The sequence below is a fragment of the Biomphalaria glabrata genome, chromosome 11 (genome assembly GCF_947242115.1).
Source record: "Biomphalaria glabrata chromosome 11, xgBioGlab47.1, whole genome shotgun sequence".
NCBI classification, from domain to species: domain Eukaryota; kingdom Metazoa; phylum Mollusca; class Gastropoda; family Planorbidae; genus Biomphalaria; species Biomphalaria glabrata.
In genome coordinates, this window is record NC_074721.1 from 4844411 (window position 1) to 4865525 (window position 21115).

General features: G+C 32.9%; 2 protein-coding genes across 2 annotated transcripts in view; one reads left to right on the top strand and one right to left on the bottom strand.

Moving 5' to 3' along the window:
* The window catches only part of LOC106063858 (protein eyes shut homolog), a 29871-nt gene extending 21986 nt beyond the window's left edge, over positions 1-7885 (top strand). The window contains exons 14-18 of the mRNA XM_056045478.1: positions 1623-1831; positions 3455-3727; positions 3838-3934; positions 4957-4976; positions 5559-7885. Coding sequence (XP_055901453.1) covers positions 1623-1831; positions 3455-3727; positions 3838-3934; positions 4957-4976; positions 5559-5680 — 721 coding nt within the window. The 3' untranslated portion in view covers positions 5681-7885. The remainder of the gene's footprint in view (positions 1-1622; positions 1832-3454; positions 3728-3837; positions 3935-4956; positions 4977-5558) is intronic.
* A 93-nt stretch (positions 7886-7978) lies between these two features.
* LOC106063491 (uncharacterized) overlaps positions 7979-21115 on the bottom strand; it is a 98090-nt gene continuing 84953 nt past the window's right edge. The window contains exons 46-55 of the mRNA XM_056045465.1: positions 20331-20450; positions 19348-19470; positions 17552-17815; positions 12651-12977; positions 11030-11142; positions 10808-10869; positions 9979-10142; positions 9152-9242; positions 8983-9002; positions 7979-8334 (exon numbers count right to left, since the gene is read on the bottom strand). Coding sequence (XP_055901440.1) covers positions 8264-8334; positions 8983-9002; positions 9152-9242; positions 9979-10142; positions 10808-10869; positions 11030-11142; positions 12651-12977; positions 17552-17815; positions 19348-19470; positions 20331-20450 — 1355 coding nt within the window. The 3' untranslated portion in view covers positions 7979-8263. The remainder of the gene's footprint in view (positions 8335-8982; positions 9003-9151; positions 9243-9978; positions 10143-10807; positions 10870-11029; positions 11143-12650; positions 12978-17551; positions 17816-19347; positions 19471-20330; positions 20451-21115) is intronic.

The following is a 21115-nucleotide window of genomic DNA, read 5'->3' on the forward strand; positions in this document are numbered from 1 at the left end:
AAGTACGATTTGGTAATTAAAAATTACTATGATTACGCATTTATTTCTTTGTCCTGAATACAAGTTTAATAATATCAGGTTGAAGTTTGTTTGCCACTGACTTTTTCATCACTGATGACAAATTGTGATCAGATAATCTCGAACTGTGAGGTTTTTTTTTTTTGTTGCTTTCATAATGGAAAATAACTGCTCACAGAGATCAGTGCTTGCAAACATAGCTAGAATTCTGGCTGAAAATTTCCGCAATTCAACGTACTGTTCATGGTAAATAACTGTAAAATTTTGGCAAAGCCACTTCTATATACTTCGCTTTCAACAAAGAATCTGACTGCTATTTTATCAGCTCTAATTGCACATTACCAGCAGCATTTTCGGAGACTAATGAGAAAATTCTTGCACGTATGAAACGAAGTTACGAAAACGGTCATTGAAAGCATCAAATAACAATTGTAGGTGTAAGACATATTTACCAAATGTTGTAGCCGTATTTAATCTTTTTAGATCCTGACATGTTAAGAAGTGAACAAGAATATCTCTTCATATTTGGTTTATCCTCAGTCGTAGCTTTGCCTGAAAGCACTTCACATGATTACACGCAGTTGTGACAAATTTGTCTTTACTTTTAAGTTTCAAATTCAAGTCTTGCAAGTGACCAGTGAGATCAACTGCCAATGCCAAATCCTGAACCCATTTATCAGTTTGGAAATGTTCAACAGGTTCATCTTTCATGTTCAGAATACTATTTCCTCACGCAGTGCAAAAAATCTCTTCAATACTTTATGACAGGAAAGCCAGTGGAGTTCTGTGTAGTAGGGAGCACAAACAAATTCGTGTTCAATGTCATCCAGAAACATTGAAAATTGGCGATGATTTAATCCATGTGGACGAATAAAATTGAGAGCGACTGAAACTGGTCTTATAACATGTTGTAAGATTCTTGGTGAATGATGCACTGAAAATGAGCAAATTTAAACTTAGCATCAGTCTCTTGTTTTTGCAAGTAGCTTTGCATCAAAACCATTTCATTTCATGGTTGGTGCACCATCCGTTGTTAGACTAGCTAGCTTTACTTAAGGTAAACAATATCACCTCCTGCTATTTCTCATAAGCGTCCTCGCTTGTTTTGGTGTTATGCATAGAACAGAGCTCAAGTAGTTCCTCATGTATCTCAAAATTCTTATCACAGGCCCTTATGAATATAACCAACTGTGCTACACCCATTACATCAGTTGACTCATAGAGAGCCAATGAAAATAATGTAAAATCAGCTATTTTGTTCTTTAGATGTTCACGCAATCTGACTGGCTTGTCATTTATTCTATCAGCCACAGTGTTCCTATCTAAAGCTATTTCTTTGATTTTTTCACATTTTCTGGACAAATTACTTCGGCTTTAACGACACACTCCTTCATAAAATCACATTCACTAAATGATATGCTATGGCTTGCAATTAAGTTTGACAAAATGTAGCTGGCTTTCACTGTAGACTCACTCTCGTTGTCCAGTTTAACAAATAGCCTACTTTTCTCAATTCTAGTAGCTTGTCATCTCTTATTTTCCAGCGAAATAGTTGAACATTATTTTGGTAATTAATCAATTGTCTTTTATTTCAATACTAACAGATTCACTTCATTTCAAATTCACTGGAACTGTCAAAGTAATTACCTGGAAGTGTATGATGGGGTCAGTGAGTTCAGTCCACGTTTTGGTCAATACTGCGGCACCAACATACCGGACGTGGTACGTTCCAGTGGTAACCAAATGCTTATAAAGTTTATCTCTGGCGACATTTACAGCGATGGTTCGTTTTATGGTGTATACCAAGCACATGGTAAGAATTAAGAAGTAAGATTATAGTTTGATTTGTTCTGTTTCATATGTTTAGGATGGTATGTCAGATTGGAAGACTGCTACATCCTAGCCCAAACCTCCAACAGAACGGTGGGGCAGGTTTCCAACCCAGGATAATCGAGACCATATCCAGAGTGCATAATACAAGACTTAGGCTTTCCTCATCATTAGCCTAGAAGTTATATTTAGACGTGAACAGTGACATGGCCTTGTGTGCAACTTTCACGACTTTTGTTCACAGTCCAATACTTTAAAACTAAAAATAAATCTTGTTAAATATGATGTAAATATACTTAATTGGATTAAAATTTAAAAAAAAAGTAATATTTCTTTAAAAATATTATTATTATTGCAAATGGATGATTTCACCAGTGGCATAGCAAGGTCAAAGGTCACACTTGACCATTCAGTGTCTTAACACTCAATGCTTGTAATCAATGATTAACAAACAGCCCCAAGGCGCAGTGAATCCCTTCATGTTATGGCTGCTACACCACTTGATGTGACAATCTCCCGAGTAACGTGATGTTAGTAACTTATGGACTTGTTGGCTCAATGGTCCAAGTCCCATAGTATAGTATAAAATCATGTTCATTTGTTAAGGGCATTGTTAAGAACATAATGTTTTTTAAAAGACTGTATTTCGAAACGCTTACTTTTTTACATAGCAAAAAATAACATACTCACTGATACTCTGTGGTCCTGTACATTTGTGTGTGTGTGTATGTGGGAGAGAGAGAGAGAGAGAGAGAGAGAGAGAGATAGAGGAGGAGAATGTATCTAGAACAATCTTTCCTAGTGCCAATAGAACATTAAACAGGTTGCCTGAATAAGCCAGGAAAACCAATGAACAATGAATTTAAACCTCTGATTAGCATTCACGATTAGATTGAGACTATATGTGTAGGACGTAAGTATCTTATTCTTTGAAGGAAGGATTGTGATTTCTAAGATGAAATAATCGAATCAACCCTATCAATCCATCTCCCACTTTGTATACTCTATTTAAAGACTATTAGTAAATTTCCCCTTTCAGACCTATGGTTGTAAAGGTTAACTGTTTCTGTGGCCCACGGTTAGTCATGTGGCCTAGTGGTAAACCGCTTAAATCGAATCTCGGTGAAGGCTGGTATTTTTAATTTCGGGATTTTAAGGGCGCCCCTGAGTCCACCCAACTCTAATGGGTACCTGGCATAAGTCAGGGAAAGTGACGAGGCTGGTCATTGTGCTGGCTGCATGATACCCTCGTTAACCGTCTGCCATAGAAACATATAACTTTACATCATCTAAATTCAACTTTAATTTAGAATCTAAGTTGGTTTTCTTTATCAAACACCTTTTCTTTTCCTTTATCAAGCACAAAGCATCTTTACTTTTCCACAACTAATGTCCGGTACCCATTAGAGCCAGGTGGACTCAGGGGGGCCCTAAAGATACCGAAATTAAAAATGCCAGTCTTCAGCAGAATTCGGCATCACTGTTTAGAAGCCAAGCGCAATTTACTACTCAGCAACTGTGCCTTTAATAAATAAAGTTATTAAAAGAATCTATTGTGTGGTGTAGTGTTTTCTACAATTTTTTTTTCTTTTCTTCACTACAACAGAATGTCTAGACTTTACATATGGAAAAGAAACATGTGATAAAAACTGTTCCTGCGTGAAAGAAAACACTCAATTCTGTGACAACATTAATGGAGAATGTATCTGCAAGCCGGGCTGGACGTCAGGGGACTGTTCTGTTGACATGAATGAATGCCCCAACTCAACATTGTGTCCGCCAAACTCGGACTGTATTAAAACAATTGGCAGTTATAAATGTGTTTGCCACCAGGGATACACCTTTAATATCACCTCAGGGCAATGTCAGGGCAAGATAGGTAGGCCTATGTGATGACTGACTGCATTATAATTCTAGATTTGTATCTCTTTACAAAGCTAATATAAACTTTGTCTGTCTGTGTGGTAAATTATTGAACATGTTTTTCAGAAACAACAACAGTAAAAATGTGTGATCTGAAGCAGAGTTTAGATCCCTGTAAAATATCAGAGCAATGTTTAACACAAGACAACATAGCTATTTGCAAGTAAGTCATAGAGGCTGTTTTTATTCACTCAGATATGTGTAGGAATTATGCAGACAAATGAATTTTACTCTTAATCTGGACTTGACTTACTTGATCTTATTAACTGTTAATTCTTCTTAAACTATTCCCTGCCTTGATATAATAGCCTAGCATTTTCTTCCCATATCAGTATATGAACAAGCTATTTGTTGAGAACTTAGGTTACCTACAACCCCCTATATATGATGCCAAGGATGCTCAATGTCATCTATGGCTATAATTTACAAGATAACTGTAGTATTAATCATTTTATAAATAATTTTTTAAGAAAGTGTATTTTTGTTTGCCAAAGTATGCTAACATAGACCTTATATATATATATATATTTATATCTACATTTCTTGGAGATATCTTTATTGCCAAAGCACCCCCACAAAAAAGATTGTTATTTATAACTTTAAAAAAAATTATAAATGCAGCATCTACATATAAACTACAAACTGTCCATCAGTGGATCTTTTTGATAGTATCCTTTGGTGAATCCATCTGTGAATCTGTAAAAAGTGGAGGCCTATCAATAGACTTGTTGATAGATAGATTTTATACCAAGTCCAGGAATGATTGGTTCATCATCCACCCCTCTTGTCAGATATGACTAGATAGCAAGAAATGTATTTAACCAAATCTATTATGACGTCTCCAGCTTCTTGAATTTATTTTTCACACCCCTCAGTTTCTCTGTTTCAGGTGAGGCAGGAAACCAAGCACTCCCATGAAGCACATAGTATTACTGCTGCAGTTTAATATTTATTGCTTTATACAATCTTTTTTTTTTTTGTCATTAAAGAGGAATATTATATACCATTAGAAATTTTTTAAAATGTTAAAGTTCGAGATAGTGTTAGGTGTGGGAATGTGTTTAGGACCACAAAGTGTTTATTTTAATTATCTTTTTTTTTTTGACATCTACTTCTGTTAACACTTTGATTTTCTTATGTCTACAAACTCATGCATGCCTCCTTTTTTTTTTTGTTGTCTTTCAGGTCTTTAAACTCAAGAGCAGGTATCGTATTCATTTAATGAACATTAAAGAACAAAAAAAAATGTCTAAAAAAGTTTCGCTCGTTTATTTATGTATCCAATAAGTACACAACAACTGAAAAAGTATTAATAAAAAAATAAAAGTCTGTGATACTTACTACACTTACTATATCTTATGTAAATTACAAACGTTGTTTGAAAAGTGGAGACTAATAGACAAAAGTCCTACACTTTACTAGTATATTATGTTAAATTCTAAAGTCATTTTATTCTAGTAGTTTGATTTTTGAATATCACTAAGCTAGAAGGAAAACAATAGAAATAAGTGATTGTCACGCTAAACAGAGTGGTTACATTTGGAAAAGTTTTCTAATGCTGACAATACATTCTAAAATTCAACATTTCAGAAAATTGTACCTGCCAATTTCTTGTTTAGTTTATTTGTTTAACCCTGTGCAAAAAAAAATGTTTAGTTGAGAGAGATGCAACAATTCATGATTCTCATTATAATGTATTAAAACTATTTCCGAAAGTGATTCATTTTTGCTTTATATTTGTATGCCAAATGATTAACCACTGCATTGATCCTTTTTCTTTCTTTCAGATATGTTACATACTCATGTGATTAGTGTTCTTCTCTTTTATGGTATCATATGCCTCCATATCATGGATTTGCTGGCACCAACTTGGTACTATTGGACCAAGTTCATATTAAAACATTTGTAGAGCTACTGAAAGACCTCAAGTCCTGTATGGTGCTATCAGTAGAAAACTAGTTTTGAAGCTTTTGACTGGTATTAGTCAAGAACAAGAACTCTAAATATAGAAAACAGAACATGACTGAATGAATAGACAAATATGACCTTTTATGTTGATTTATCTGTTGTTATGTATGTAATTTTAAAGTCACAATCTCTTATATTATTTTTTTCTTATATTTTTATTTGGTATTGTTATAATTGTCCTACATAAATTTTTTAAAAATTGATATCAAAAGGCAATGCAAATTTGTTTATTTTCTAATGGTGTATCAATCATGTTACATGTATGCAATCTAAATAAGACTTTACACCATGTAGTTAATCACTTAGATATGCATATCATGTGTATCTAAAACTGTTTTTTATTTTTAAAAAAAACATGTTTTTTATCTGTTAGTATATTTCTAATACACTTACCATTGAGTGTAACTTTTGTCTGCTCATGCCTTCTCAGGAAATTTTTTTTTTTACTTTTTAAAACATTTAGTTTTGCAATGCTTAATTTGTATTTATAATCCTGAAGCATTGGACATTGTAATCATAAATCATGTTTAAGAATTATTTTTTTTTTAGTCAAAGTATACGATAATAGAATGATACAGAAGGGGAATTGAGATAAATTAGGTTATAAAATTTGGAGAAAAATAGGAATTAAACATATTATATGTCTATTTCACATGCAGCCACAAAACACATATTTTCTATGCATTTGAAATATTTACATTATTGTTCAAAAATTGGATGATCATTTGATATAATACACTTAAGTTTAGATTCTGGACTTCTATCCTTATCCTGTCACCTTAAGACATAAAAATCTCATTTCTTTTTGAAGAAACATCACAAACTCATAAAACAGATAATAGTTTTCCATTTTTTACAAAGCATATATCAAGTCTGTCTGTCTGGTAAAAAGTATGTAACCATAATTTCTTTCTAGAAAGAAATAATTGTAAATAACTATAAAACATACGACTACTAAGAAAACTGTCCTCGTTTAATGTTAGCGAAAAGGCCTTGGCTATGTTTTATCACGCTCACATCTGCAATATTTTAAGTTTCAATATCACTGCCTGGTATGGCAATCTGAGCATTAAAAATAGGAATAAACTTTATAGAATCCTAAATGCTGCTGGCAAAATCATTGGCAAAAAACAAACCCCATTTGGTCAGTTGTTTGAGACAAACATCTATAAAAAAGCTAACAAGATCCTCGAAATAAAGAATCATCCTTTGTGTCAGGATTTTGTGATTTTACCATCACAAAAGAGATACAAGACACTGATAGCAAAGACAAACAGACACAAACACTCTTTTGTTCCCCTGGCAATCAAATCATTAAATAAGAACAATCTGGTATAAACTTTGTCACATGTAAATTATGAGTGCGTCTGGTGTGAATGTACACTTTGGTTTCTTATAGTTATAATGTTTTTTGTTTGGTGTAATGCACAAATTGTAAGACAAATTTCCTTACGGATAATAAAGATTATTATTATTATTATTATTATTATTACATACATTTCAAAAGCTATCTCCTAGATACCCCAGTCTTTCTTCCCCTGAACTTTTTCAGACAAGTGATAGGATCATAGTGTACCAGTATTGAGAAAGCTAAAAGTATGAAATTGTACCAAAAAAAAAAACAATTTGTAAAAATATTTCTAATTGCATAGATTATTAAAAATTTAATTCCATGACTGATCCAAACTAATTGATACAACTACACTTAGTATAAGCTTTGTTTTTTAAAAGTATTTTTTTGTATTTCGCTTGTTTATTCCCATAAAATTCAAATATTGGGTGGTTGTGTTTCTGTACAAGTATGAAGCAGAAAACTTGGGAATATGTGCTGAGAGAAATTTTTGTATTTAATTATATAATCTAATGCATGTGGAAGCCATATTTTTATTTATATATTGTATTAATAGCACTTTTTAATTGATTAAGATTGTTTAAATTATTTTTTTTTACATTTATATTCTTGAAAAAAAGTTTCTCTTTATTCTTGATCAAATATTTGTACAGACCTTTATTATTTTGGAAAATAAAATTTGACCATTATGACTATGACAGAAAAGTTTTAGGACACTTGCTGTTGAGCTCTTTCATGGTGCCTGGTAGTGTGATATGTGCTTTGGACATTCATCTCACTGGTCCATGGTTTGAACCTTGCCTGCAGCCATCATTCCCCATCCTGTGGGAGATGTGGGCCATGTCATAATCACCATGTAAATATGTAAAACAAACAAGAAAGAAGATATTTAAAATGTAATACTTTATTTCTGTTGAAATAGATTGTAAATAAAAAAGCACACACATACCAAATGTTATGAAGAATAGTACATTTGTGAAAAGAATCATAGTTACAATAAACATAAAAGATAATTTAACAAGAGAAAATCATGTCTTTGTGGATACATAAAAACTTTAAATATTGGAGTTCAATAACATTATTGTATCTATATTTAAATATTGTTAGTCAATGGACTAAGGAATAATTCTACAATTTTCATTTGACTGAAAAACACCAGAAATGTATTCATCATTACAGTTGTTGAAATATAAAAATTACAATGACAGAAAGTGAAACTGCCAGATGTTTCATCTGTAATTTCCCTGTAAAAAAAAAAAAACACCAGAAATTGTATCCATTCGTGTCTAATTTGTATTTAAAAATAAAAAGATCTACAATTTTTATGTTAAATAGAATAACATAAAATGCCTGCCAATGTTTTGCAAGTGATCTTCTAAGCAAATAAGATTTACCATTTACATTATTGCTGCTTTACACATTATTGATTATTTTTTCTTTTGTAGAAGTTCAGTTGAATTATAGTATTTCAAATAAGGACCACAAGTGAATAAGATAAACACCTGCATTTTTTTTGTTTGTTTTGGTGTTGAAAAGAGTATGTTTTGAATCATAGCTAATAGGAAAAGTTGAAAAAGAATTATAAACATGGCTATTTAGATATTTGTTAGTCTGAATCTGTGTCTCATTTAAGGAAGACAGTGACATTTACTACTGTAGTGAGTGTAAGTAGATTTGTAACAATATGCAACAAATTATGTTCAATTAAGAACAATATACAATAGATGGTTGGATTGAAAAACAAAGAGTTCGCAACTAAGGAATATGTTTCAAGCACGGAGGAGCATTTCACTAGAAAGTGTATATAAAAGCAGACTAAAAAAAAAATGTTTGTGAAACAAAATAATATAATCATAATAAATTTTTGTTTTATTGTAAACTATACAACTTACCTGCCCCTGAAATTGATTGTCTATAAATAAAGAAATAGTAACAAGTTAATAAGATTTTTTCAATGAATGACTTTTCATAGTTACATAATAAAATATCCACAGTACAATCTTAGTGACATAACATTAACTTGATGACAGCTACTAAAAACACTATATGTTGGCTACTCACTTGCATACAGCTTCATTATTCTGAACAACACACTTGTACTTGTCTTTGCATGGATCAATTCTTTGTTTCACATCACAAGTACTGGGTTGGACTTTCATAATGAAAAATAAATGTGAACACAAATGATTGAGAAATAAGTCATAGAACAAATTCAGTTTGATGTGGGCAGTGGCATAGCTAGGGATTTGATCTCTTCAGGGGCCCCTACATTTTGACATTCAACATTAAGGCATGAGATAGTGGCATAATATCAAATGTCAAAAACAAATTTCGGATATTGTTTGTTTGTTTTACATGTTTCGGATGTTCCTTCAGAGTTGAAGGTAGTTTACTTCCTAGTCCAAACCTCTCGCAGGACGACGGGGGATGGGAGCGGGCAGGGTTTGAACCCTCGACCGTCGATAAATCCGAACGACAGTCCAACGCGCAAACCGCACAACCAGGCAGCCATCCATATTAATTCAGGGTGGGGGCCACTCTAGCTACACCACTGGATGTTAGACAGAATATCAAGACATAAGTGTTCTGCTTATGGCATAAATGGGAAAATCTTAATTTCTGAAACAAGGATATGGAAAAGATTTCAGATTTTATTAATACAGAATTAGTGGTTTCCTTAAGTGTTAATCAGTGCCAGACAACTGCTAACGACAATAAAAAAGCTCAATTAATGAATTAATAGATGTGTGACACCCTTATTAGCTCTGAAGATAGAACTTTACATCATCTAAAAAAAAGCCATGAAATCTTAAAGGAGAACTAAACTAATACACGCTTGAGTATCTTTTATCTCCAAGGTAATTTAGCATTATCTCCAATAAGCCTACCTGTTGTACCATCTTCAACAATCCCCATTATCATTACTGTGGTTCCATTAAGGACAACCCCTTCTGAGAAGATGACTTTCATAGCATTAGACAAACTAGTCTTGGGGTCACTTGAAGAACTTGTGTTGACAGAGACAGTATAGTCACAAATAAGGCTGCCTTTACTGGAGAATACAGAAATTGTAACTAATAAGAAAAAAATATTGTGTGAAAAAGATAATAACAACACAGTGAATATGATGATACTAAATTATTGCAAACAACACAGTGAATAAGATGATACTAAATTATTGCAAAGAGAATCAATATTAAAATGACTTAATATGTAAGTGAATAAATGATATATAATAATATATATTTCAATAATCCCTGAACATTATCACTTCATAATTCCAATTAAATTAGAAAGTAAAAAAAAAGGATAATAGGCTGGTACAATTCAAGACATACAGAAGTCTTAAGTCAAACAACAAGGAAGTGGTGCCTTTATTAGAGATCATTGCTATGATACTGCATGATACATTAATGGAGTTTTGTTTTACATGTTTCGAATCTTCCTTCAGAATCAAAGATTATTAAATTCAATTCCAAACCTCCTGCAAGATGTATAAGGAATATTGTAGGCAGGGTTCAAACCTGCGACCATAGTGACAACAATCCAGTGCGCATACCACATGACCTGGCTGCCATAAAAACTAAAATACATAATATGAATGCCTATCAGAAATGTGTGTCAATGCAAAGAACATTGTACCTATTATGTAAGACAAACTAATGCACAGCAATTATTCTTGTAAGAAATATTCCATAATACAACTCAACAAGTTACCTGAGTTGAAGTACAATAAATTGAAGGACATCTACATTTTTTTCTTTTAATTTCTTTGTCATCTGAAACATGAAATCAAAATATATCCAAATTTTCAATTTTGACTTAATCTTTTATAGTGTGTCTAAATACAGAACTAGGACAAACTTTTACAAACTTTTTTTTTTCATGCTGATATAGAAAAAGTACAATTAAACAATAATTGTATAATTATATAAATACCTGAGTTTCAACTTCTTGTGAGATGTCCTTACAATCTTGACTGTTTTTATCATCTAAATTTTTTGCTGACACATCCCAGCTGAATGTTACAGAATAGTTGAAGGACGAGATTTCTGAGATGTAAAATAATTATGATCAGTTGTTTTTTTTTAAATAAAACTTACTGTCATTCTTTGAAGTGTCATGAAAGTTCAAGGCTGGTCACAAATGTGGGACAGCTCAAGGTTGGCTGTACTCTATTCAGGTCACATGTAACATAACATTAAAAAAGAAAAAATGCCAGACATCTTGATAAAAAATTAGTTCAAAAAGGTTAAAGGCCAAAAAATATTATTGAAATGGGTCAAGGTTATGAGGATGATAAATCTAAGTAATGATTATCAGAAAGTATGTCATGGGGCAGCATGATGAATATGGAAGGTATAAATGACGAGAGAAACTGAAAAGAGTTAGAGTTAGTTTGGTTGGAGAGTTAGGTATAGATGTTGCAAGATAAAGTATAAAGTTGGTTTGTTTATTGATCTTCATTAACATTGTTCCTGTAATTTTAATTGTACATGCTGTATCTACACTTTGTAATTGTTTCAAGTTTGAAACAAAAGTATTAAGCTCATAAACGTTATATCAAAACACTATGTCATTTTATTTTTGTACTAGTGTTGATTAAACTATATTAGTGACACATCCAAACCTGCATTTCGAATGATTGTGTAGAACATACAACACACCTCTTCCTTCAAACACAATTGTGACACTTACATTTCTAATATAAGAATGTAAGTGAATTTTTTAAAAAAAAAAAGGAAACAACATCTGGTCTCTGCAGCTTATGAGACAATGGACCTCATTCACCAATCGTAAACAAACAACATTTAGCCACATGGTTCTCTACCTCTTCTATACAAATTACGTAATACACACAGGCTGTCAGGTGATACAATTTTTCATTGTTTTATCAATACTATCATGTGGCTAAATGTTGTTTGTTTACGATTCGTGAATGAGGTCCATTCTAAAAATATAAAGGAACTATTGGGTTTTCAGCCAAGTTGGTTTCACCACAGAAGCTTGTGCAAGAATTTAAAAGTTATAAAACAAAAGAAAATCTTTTAAATTGTGCAGAATTGGCTCCCCCAAAAAATGTGAAGATTTAAAAAGGATTCAAAGAAAAAGAACAAATTCACTATAATACATACTTCCAGTACTGAGGAATCGATAATATTGCTTAAATTTCAATCTCTGACAGCATCTCTTTCTGAAGAAATTATTTACTGACAAGAGTTTTGATTATCATCCAAATAGCAAGATGAGATTATAAGCATTAATCCCTATATTACTAACACATGCAACAAAAAGAAAGTATATTGACTCTTTTTGAAAAAAACCAACAACTTTATTTTACTTAAATAATTACCAAACTATGAGGTCTAATCAGTCTTTACTATTAGACTTTGGGGAAGACGATGTAAAGCTAATTTTTTTTTCTATGGCCTAAAGTTAACTATCTTTTGTGGCCAGCCTAAGTGACTAACCTCTTTTACTTTCCACAACTCATGTTTGGCACCCATCAGAGCTGGCTGGACACAGAAGTAAAAACACTATCTGATAAGAATGTATTCACCTGTACACTTTGTGTCATTGTTGGTCCTCAAATAGCCAGTCTGACATGCACACTCATAGTCTGACTCCTTGCTGACACACACTTCATGCTTGCTTACATTACACGTTAGACCGGCACTTCCACATGTCACAAAAGCTGTTGTGGTGGTCTGTATTGCAGCTGTTTGTGTGGTCGTCCGTGTAGTAGATGTGAGAGTGGTCTGTGTGCCTGTTGTGGAGTTTGCCACTAGTGTGGTTAAACAAGATCCATTAACATGATCACAATCTTGATAAGCTTCACATCTACACATATTAGCACACTCAGAGCCAAAGAAACCTGCAGAACATTCTGAGTAGGAGAAATATTTTGAGATACATACACATTTGAATAGAAAAAAAGTATAACTAAATCTATTATTTTTAAATATTAAATTAGTGCAACACAGCTAAAAAATGTCACTATTTTTCATGTCTAAACAAACCTAGTGTGAGGCATCACTTACAATATTATAATTAAAGGGAGGCTATGCAGCCTTTTTATTAACAGAGGAGGAATTCCCTTTTAAACATATTGTTATAACCTCAGCATGAGCACCGCCCAAGTTCCTAAGTTGACAGCCGAGATGAAGATGCTGTGTTCAAGGCAGATGTCCTATGTGTTTGTCATGTCTCTATGTAAATAAACAGCTGTATATCTCGTTGAGTTGCCTCCCTTCAGTTATTACACCTGCGATGAATGGTACCATGCATCATGTCTCCATATGAATACACCTGTGTATTATGCCTTAGGCAACAAAGACGCATCATGGCACTGTGTACCGTGTGGGTTACCTCAGTTTACATCAGGACTGTTTGATTCCTTTGATGCGGACACTTCTAACCCATACAACATCCTAAACACCATCCCGAACCAAACTCACCAACCACTAGCCAGATCCACTCCTGTTAAACCTAAATCTACTAAAATTAATACAACAGCCTCACTAAACAAACCTACTAAAGAAGTAATACCAAAATACCTTAAAACCTTAGTTATAAATTTTCAAAGCATTAGGAACAAAACAGCAGACTTAGAAATTTTATTAGAATGTGAGAAACCAGACATAATTGCAGGAACAGAAACTTGGCTGCATCCTGAAATTTATAATGCAGAAATTTTCAATAGTAATTATGAAATTTTTAGAAAAGATAGGGCTGATAATCATGGAGGAGTTCTTTTAGCAATAAAAAACACTCTTATAGCAGAAGAAATTACCTTACCTAACTCAAAAAATGTAGAATCAACATTTTGTAAAATTAATACCACCTCAACATCCCTAATAATAGGCAGCATTTACAGACCACCAAATTCTAGTTTAGAATACATGCAGGAACTATGTAATCAGATTACTACACTTAAAGAGACAAATAAAAATGCAGTTTTTTGGATTATGGGTGATTTCAACCTACCTGATATAAATTGGAAAACACTAACCATAGATAAACACCAAAACCTTAAGGACATAAATGAGCTTTTCATAGAAACTTTACACAACCTAAGTTTAGATCAAATCATTAAAAAGCCAACTAGATTAAACAACACATTAGATCTCTTTTTAACCAACAGACCTGGATTAGTAGTTGATTATGAAATTATCCCTGGTCTATCAGACCATGAGATCATAAAAATACACAGTCAGATAAAAGCAGTAGCCAATACAAAACCCAAAAGAAAAATCTTACTCTGGAATAAATGTAACCTAACACAACTACACCAAGCTGCACTAAACTTTCAACAAACATTCTTATTAGAAAAAGACATTAACCAACCAGTCGATGACCTCTGGAATTTCATTAAAAACCATCTTAAAAGCATAATAGAAAATCATATACCAACTAAATACACATCAAACAAAATAAATAAATGCTGGTTTAATAATAGACTAAAGAAGCTTTGTAAACAGAAGGAAAACCTCTATAGAAAATTTAAAGAAACTAATGCAGAAAGAGTTTACAAAAAGTATATAAAAATTAAACACTTAACCCAAAAAGTAAGCAGACAGCTGCAGAGTGAATACATAAACAATGTAATATCTAAAGATAACAACAAAAACCTATGGTCATACATTAAGTCTAAGAAAATGGAAACAACAGGCATAGCGCCATTAAAAGATGAACATAACATAATACATAATGATAATGAAACTAAAGCAAACATTCTAAACAAATACTTTGCATCAGCATTCTCAGCCCCAGGAGACAAAGACATATTACTGAATTTGAACCAAGTAGACAACATAGAAGATATAGTAGTACAAGAAAATGGAATTCAAAAACTATTAGCCAACACCAAACCAAATAAAGCTTCTGGACCTGATGGTATTCCAGCTAGATTACTCAAAGAACTAAGTAATGAGCTAGCCCCAGTGTTCAAAATACTCTTTCAGGCTTCACTTAACCAGGGCAGAGTACCAAAGGACTGGAAAGAAGCTAATGTCACCCCCCTATTTAAAAAAGGAGAAAAATCTGACCCAGGGAACTACAGACCAGTATCACTTACCAGCATCACATGTAAAATCCTAGAACACATAATATGTAGCAACATCATAAACCACTTAGACAAACATAATGTCCTCACACCATACCAACATGGCTTTAGGAAATATAGATCATGTGAAACACAACTAATAGGACTAATTGATGATTTTTCAAAAGGTTTAGATAATAGTGAACAAATAGATGCTATCTTACTAGATTTTTCTAAGGCTTTTGACAAAGTTCACCACCATAGTTTGCTTAAAAAATTAAAATATTTCGGCATTAATGGTCCACTGCATCAGTGGATTAAAGACTTTCTGATAGGGAGAGAACAAACTGTAATAATAAATGGCTCTAAATCAACACCGATAACAGTAAACTCAGGTGTACCTCAAGGTACAGTCTTGGGTCCACTACTATTTTTAATTTACATAAATGATTTACCAAATTGCATTAGTTCAGGAACAAAAGTCAGATTATTTGCAGACGATTGCATAATATATAGAACAATAAAAACAACACAAGACACAGATATTTTACAAAGAGAATTAGATGAATTACAGAAATGGGAATCAAATTGGAGCATGTCTTTCCACCCAGAAAAATGTCAGTTGTTAAGAGTAACAAAAAAACTAAAACAAATTAATTCCACTTATCTTATTCATGGCAAACCAGTATCACAGACTAAAAACGCAAAATACCTAGGTGTTATAATAAATGAAAAACTATCATGGAATCCACATATTGATGAAACTACAAAAAAATCAAACAAAGCATTAGGATTTATTAAAAGAAATTTCTATAAATCAAATAAGAACATAAAACTAAAATGTTACTTAACCTTGGTTAGGCCAATAATAGAATATGCATCCTCCGTTTGGGACCCCTCAACTCAAGAAAACATTAAGAAACTGGAACAGACACAAAATAGAGCAGTGAGATTCATAACAAACGAATATTCACATTTGACTAGAGTAACACCTTTAGTAAAATCACTAAATTTAGAAAGCCTTCAGGACAGAAGGCTCAAAAGTAAAGTAGCAATCATACATAAAACACTGAACCATAATCTTCAAATACAAAAACAAAATTTAATAAAATACTCTGAAAGACACAAAGATAAAGGCACATTCCTAGTCCCATATGCTAGGACAAATTTGTACAAATACTCCTTCTTCCCTAGTGCTATTAGAGCATGGAATGGGTTGCCTGAGCTAGCCAGGAAAACCAGTGACTTGGCAGAATTTAAGTCATTGGTTAATATGCATGACTAAATGCATGACGCGTAGGACGTAATCATCTTCTTTTTTGAAGTAACGTCTGTATTATATAAGATAAGATAAGATTACAATATCCTAAGTGAATTTTTTTTTATTTGCAAATAGTCATAAAGTAAGTAACGAAAAGAGATTAAAAGCCTATTAATACTGATTAGTGTTTATTGAAAGATAAATATAATTAAGTTTAACACTACACACAAAAAAAATTATAACAGACCAATGTGGTTTTACTTTTGTATGTCAAACCAACAGAATAGTATTTTGTAAGAAAAAAGATACATGTAATTACTGTGTAAAGTAATGAACAGTCTTACATTAGTGTTGACTGTGTGAAGCAGTCCGGATACCCTGCATTTTCAAACTTACTCTTACTTAGACTTAGGTTTTCACTAGCACATAAGGCAGCAAACTCTCTTCATGGAATTCAGGTCCTCTAATTGGGAGCAACACCATGTTAGACATAGATGGCCTTGTTATAGCTTTCCTCTTTTAAGCTTCAATATCATGGCTGACATTGGAAAACATGTTTTGTCTTGTCTAAAGAGGCAAGTGCCTGTGTGGTAAAAGATTGGTCACATAATGTTGGTATGTTACTCCTTCTCAGCCATCGCTGTTGAGCCACATTTATCTTCTATTCAGCCTTTAAGAATGACTTCCAAACCTTACTAACATGTAGGTGGCCATCGGGAGAATGATTGTATTGAGGAAGTGGATTGTGGTCTTCAGGCTGATTGATTTGTTTGACCAAATAGACCATTGTTTGAAGACTGTGAGTGTTTTAGACATCAAAGTGTTGAGCGTTGTTTCAATCAATGAATTAAGATGAATGACTGGATGCTGTTCTAGTTATAACTTAACTAAACTCACAGCCACAAACAAAATTAATTACACTTAAGGCAGCATGTGATAGCAACTCATGAATTTAACCCAATGATGGAGGGCACAGGCCGACTTCCGCAACGCTATGGTAAAAAAAAAAAAATTCATACACAAGGAAAAACATGTCCTTCTGACTCAATGTCTCTAGTATAACTGTCTTTAGTATGTTTGAGTTCAGAGCATTGCTTCTCCTAAAATCTAATAAGACCCTCCCAACATATAACCCCAAATATGAATGTATACTTACTTTCACAAATACTGCTGTTTAAGTTCAGTATATATCCATCCTCACATAGACATGTGAATGCACCAATAGTGTTAGTGCACTTTGAGAGTGTTGGACAAGGACTTGGTGATCTAGTACACTCATCCACATCTTGATTGCATTGAGAACCAGCCCATCCAATTTTACAGTAACAAGTGCCTAACACATTGTCACAGCGCTCTGTTGTGTTAGCTGGGCAGTTACATGGCATGGAACAGTTCACCCCCCATCTGTCGGCACTGCAGTCTGCAAGAAAGTCATACATCAATGACAAAGTGATATTTTTTTAACTCAATTTTTAACATGACTAGAGTGCTTTCCTGAGCTAAATATAGCACTAGGACAGTGTTTCCCAAACTTTTGACCTATTTGTACCCCTTCTGGAATTTTCGTAACACTGAGTACCCCTTCGCCTATACAAACAAAAACATTAGTAAACGAAAAAGAAAATTGTGAATAAAAAAAAATAAAATCTATTATTAATAAATTTTTTGGGAGCAATTAGAAGGATGATTGTGCTTTAATGAAAAATCATCATAGTTTGGTTTGATGGTTGTTTATTTTAATCTGAGAAGCGATTTTTTAGACCTGATGTTTAAAATGCTTCAAAAGCATTTATCAACTGAACATAGCATAACCCCTAGGGGTACGCATACCCCACTTTGGGAACCATTGTACTAGAAGGACAGAGATGTTCATATTATGATGATACCATCACATTTTGAAAACAGCTGTTAACTATTTTAAAAATGTATTTAAAGAAAATTAAACATTTCATTGATAGGTTGGAAACTTTTTAGACCACAGGTGTATACTTGACAAATGCTTAATGTGGGCTTGAAGGGTGGAAGGGAGGGGTAAGATAAGTACTTTGAAAAGAATTTAAAGATAGTTAAAAAAAAAGACTCTAGGGATAGTGGTGAATGTGAACCATAATTACAGATCACCTATGAACTAACTGTCAAAATTACTTCAAGGAAGCATGATTTTTTTAGAAGGCAGGCATGCAATAGCTTTTGCAAATTTGGAAAGAGTCAAAAATATTATAAGCTGGTCATGGAATGGCCAATTCGGATTATGAGCATGTTCAGCATGGTCTTTTTCGACACTATAGTCTCTTCTCTTTATGGATTTTTCTTTTCAGGGTAAAGGTGAATAAACAAAAAGCTTGAAATTCAGCACACATATGGATTCTGGGAGATAGACTGAAGCTACGGTCTCCTTTACATTCTTTACAGTTCAACTGGGTTTAATAATTTATGCCTTCATTTAGTTCCTAAATAAACAAAGCTTTCATTAAAATCTTCATTTAACCAGACCATCTAAGATTTCATAGCTTACACAATTCCTTGTGGATAATACAGATTTTTATTATTATTATTATTATTAACAAATAGACTAAACTTTATACAGATTAGAAAAAAAAAAAACTCTTAACACAGAAGACATTGCATTTAATGAGAGAAGAGAAGTAAATATATCCATTTCAGACCTTGACATTTATGGGAGGCAGAAGACATAAAGCTCATTTGTTTCTATGGCCAACAGTTATCTAGGTTGTCATGTGGCCATCACAATGAACAAAAACCTTGTGACCCAAAATAAAATATATAACCATGTAAGTTGGGTGAACTTGTGGGCGTATAAAATCTGTAAGTTCAAAATTCCAGACTTTTACCAGGAATCGAGCTTGAGAATTCCCTAGTTCTGAGTCCAAGTGCTTTACATCTTGGCCACCAAGCATCATATTGAACTAAAAAAGCACATTGAACACTTACTGTTGCAAGTCACTCCATCATTGTCCAACACTTGACCTGGAGCACAGACACATTCAAAGCTGGTATTACCTTTTGTCTCTAGACAACCAAACCTGCATACAGTGGAGGCACACAGATCTATATCTAAAGACAATAGAAAATAATGGGAAGGGTGATTTTATTTCTAATGAAAACTTCATATTTTAAACTTAATGTTTGTTTGTGAGACCCACAATATGGTCTTAAATCTCTGAGCTCGACATAGAAATAGACTGGACAGGACTTATATGTTATCATACATGATTTTTTTTTAGCTATTCCCAATGCAGACCTACTGACATAGCCTACAAAATTGTATAGTACAGGGTTGAAATTTTTTTTTAAAGTCTTTTATTTTCAGACATTGTCAGTATAACTTTATATATCTACTATTGTTTTAAATAAAATAATTCTAAAAATCTTTAACTTTGTAATTTTTAATGAAGCAGTTTGACTAAAATGAAAGAGAAAGCTCTTATAATTTTCTTGTAAGTTTTAAAAAAGATTTAATCACAATTGTCACAGAAATCCTAGCCAAAAATAGATATTGATTTGCACAAAAAATGTTTCTTTTTAAAATACAATCTTTGAAATATAGACATTTAATTGATTAAAACAACATTTTTTTGCATGGTGCATTCATTACATGCTAAAAATAGCAGTCTGAAGATATTCAATCTATTTTTTCAAGGAAAAAAAAATCTTAACTCTGAATGTAGTCATAAAACTATATTTGAATTTTATTTTTAAAAAATGACAATGTTTCAAAAGTGGAAATATTTTTAAGAAATGCTGTTTTATCTATCAGTGTGTCCCAGACTTTTCTTTTACGGAACACTTTGCACATTCTGAGTATTTGGCGGAACACTTTTGCTTATTTTTTTTAGAGATATTAATTCACATGGTGGTCTACTAGTTAATTATTCCAGAAACACAGAAACAGGTGAAAAGGTTATTAAATTTACCTTCACAAGTCTTGGAATTATTAGCAAGTCTTCTACCTTTGGGACAAAGACAAGTTTCTGTTCCATTAATATTTGCACAATCAAAACTGCAGTCTGTTGTATTGATGCAAGGTGTAAAGGCTGCATAAATAAGTATTATTAGATATTATTCATGGAGTGTACAATGCATGCAATCTAAATGTTAGTTAACATTTTTTTTTCGCTGCGTTGAGTAAAAATACTATAAAGGCTTAATGACTATGGTTCATTTCATGTGACTGTTAGCCCTATTCAGGAGACACAAATCTTTCCACATACAATGCAGGTTAAGGTGACATATACTTTGGTGGTTAAGGAACCATGTAATGTTTTCCACTTTCCATAGGCTTCTTTGTCACCAACTGTCTCCTCATAGTGGGGTCTAGGGCTATGTCTTCCCAGTAGTCAATGCCTATGCCCATTCCTTTGATATCCTGTTTTATTACACCCCCTTATATGAGGTGGGGTTGACCAAGTTTCCTTGAACCCACTCAAGGCTGTCCAAAGAGACAGGCCTTGAGATGCATATATCCTTCATCAGCGCACATGACCAAGGCAAACATTGTTCTCTGAGGATGGTGGAGATGTTGGGAAGACCTTTTTCAAGTGAGTATCTCGGTGTTCAAAAATTGAAACCATGCCTTTAGTCAGAAAGATCAATGTTGAAATAACTTGTATAAATTCAGACTTAAATCTTTCAAGCTATTACCTTTAGACAGTAAGCCTGTAATTTAAAACCTGTTAGTCATTATGTGTTAGACCATCGT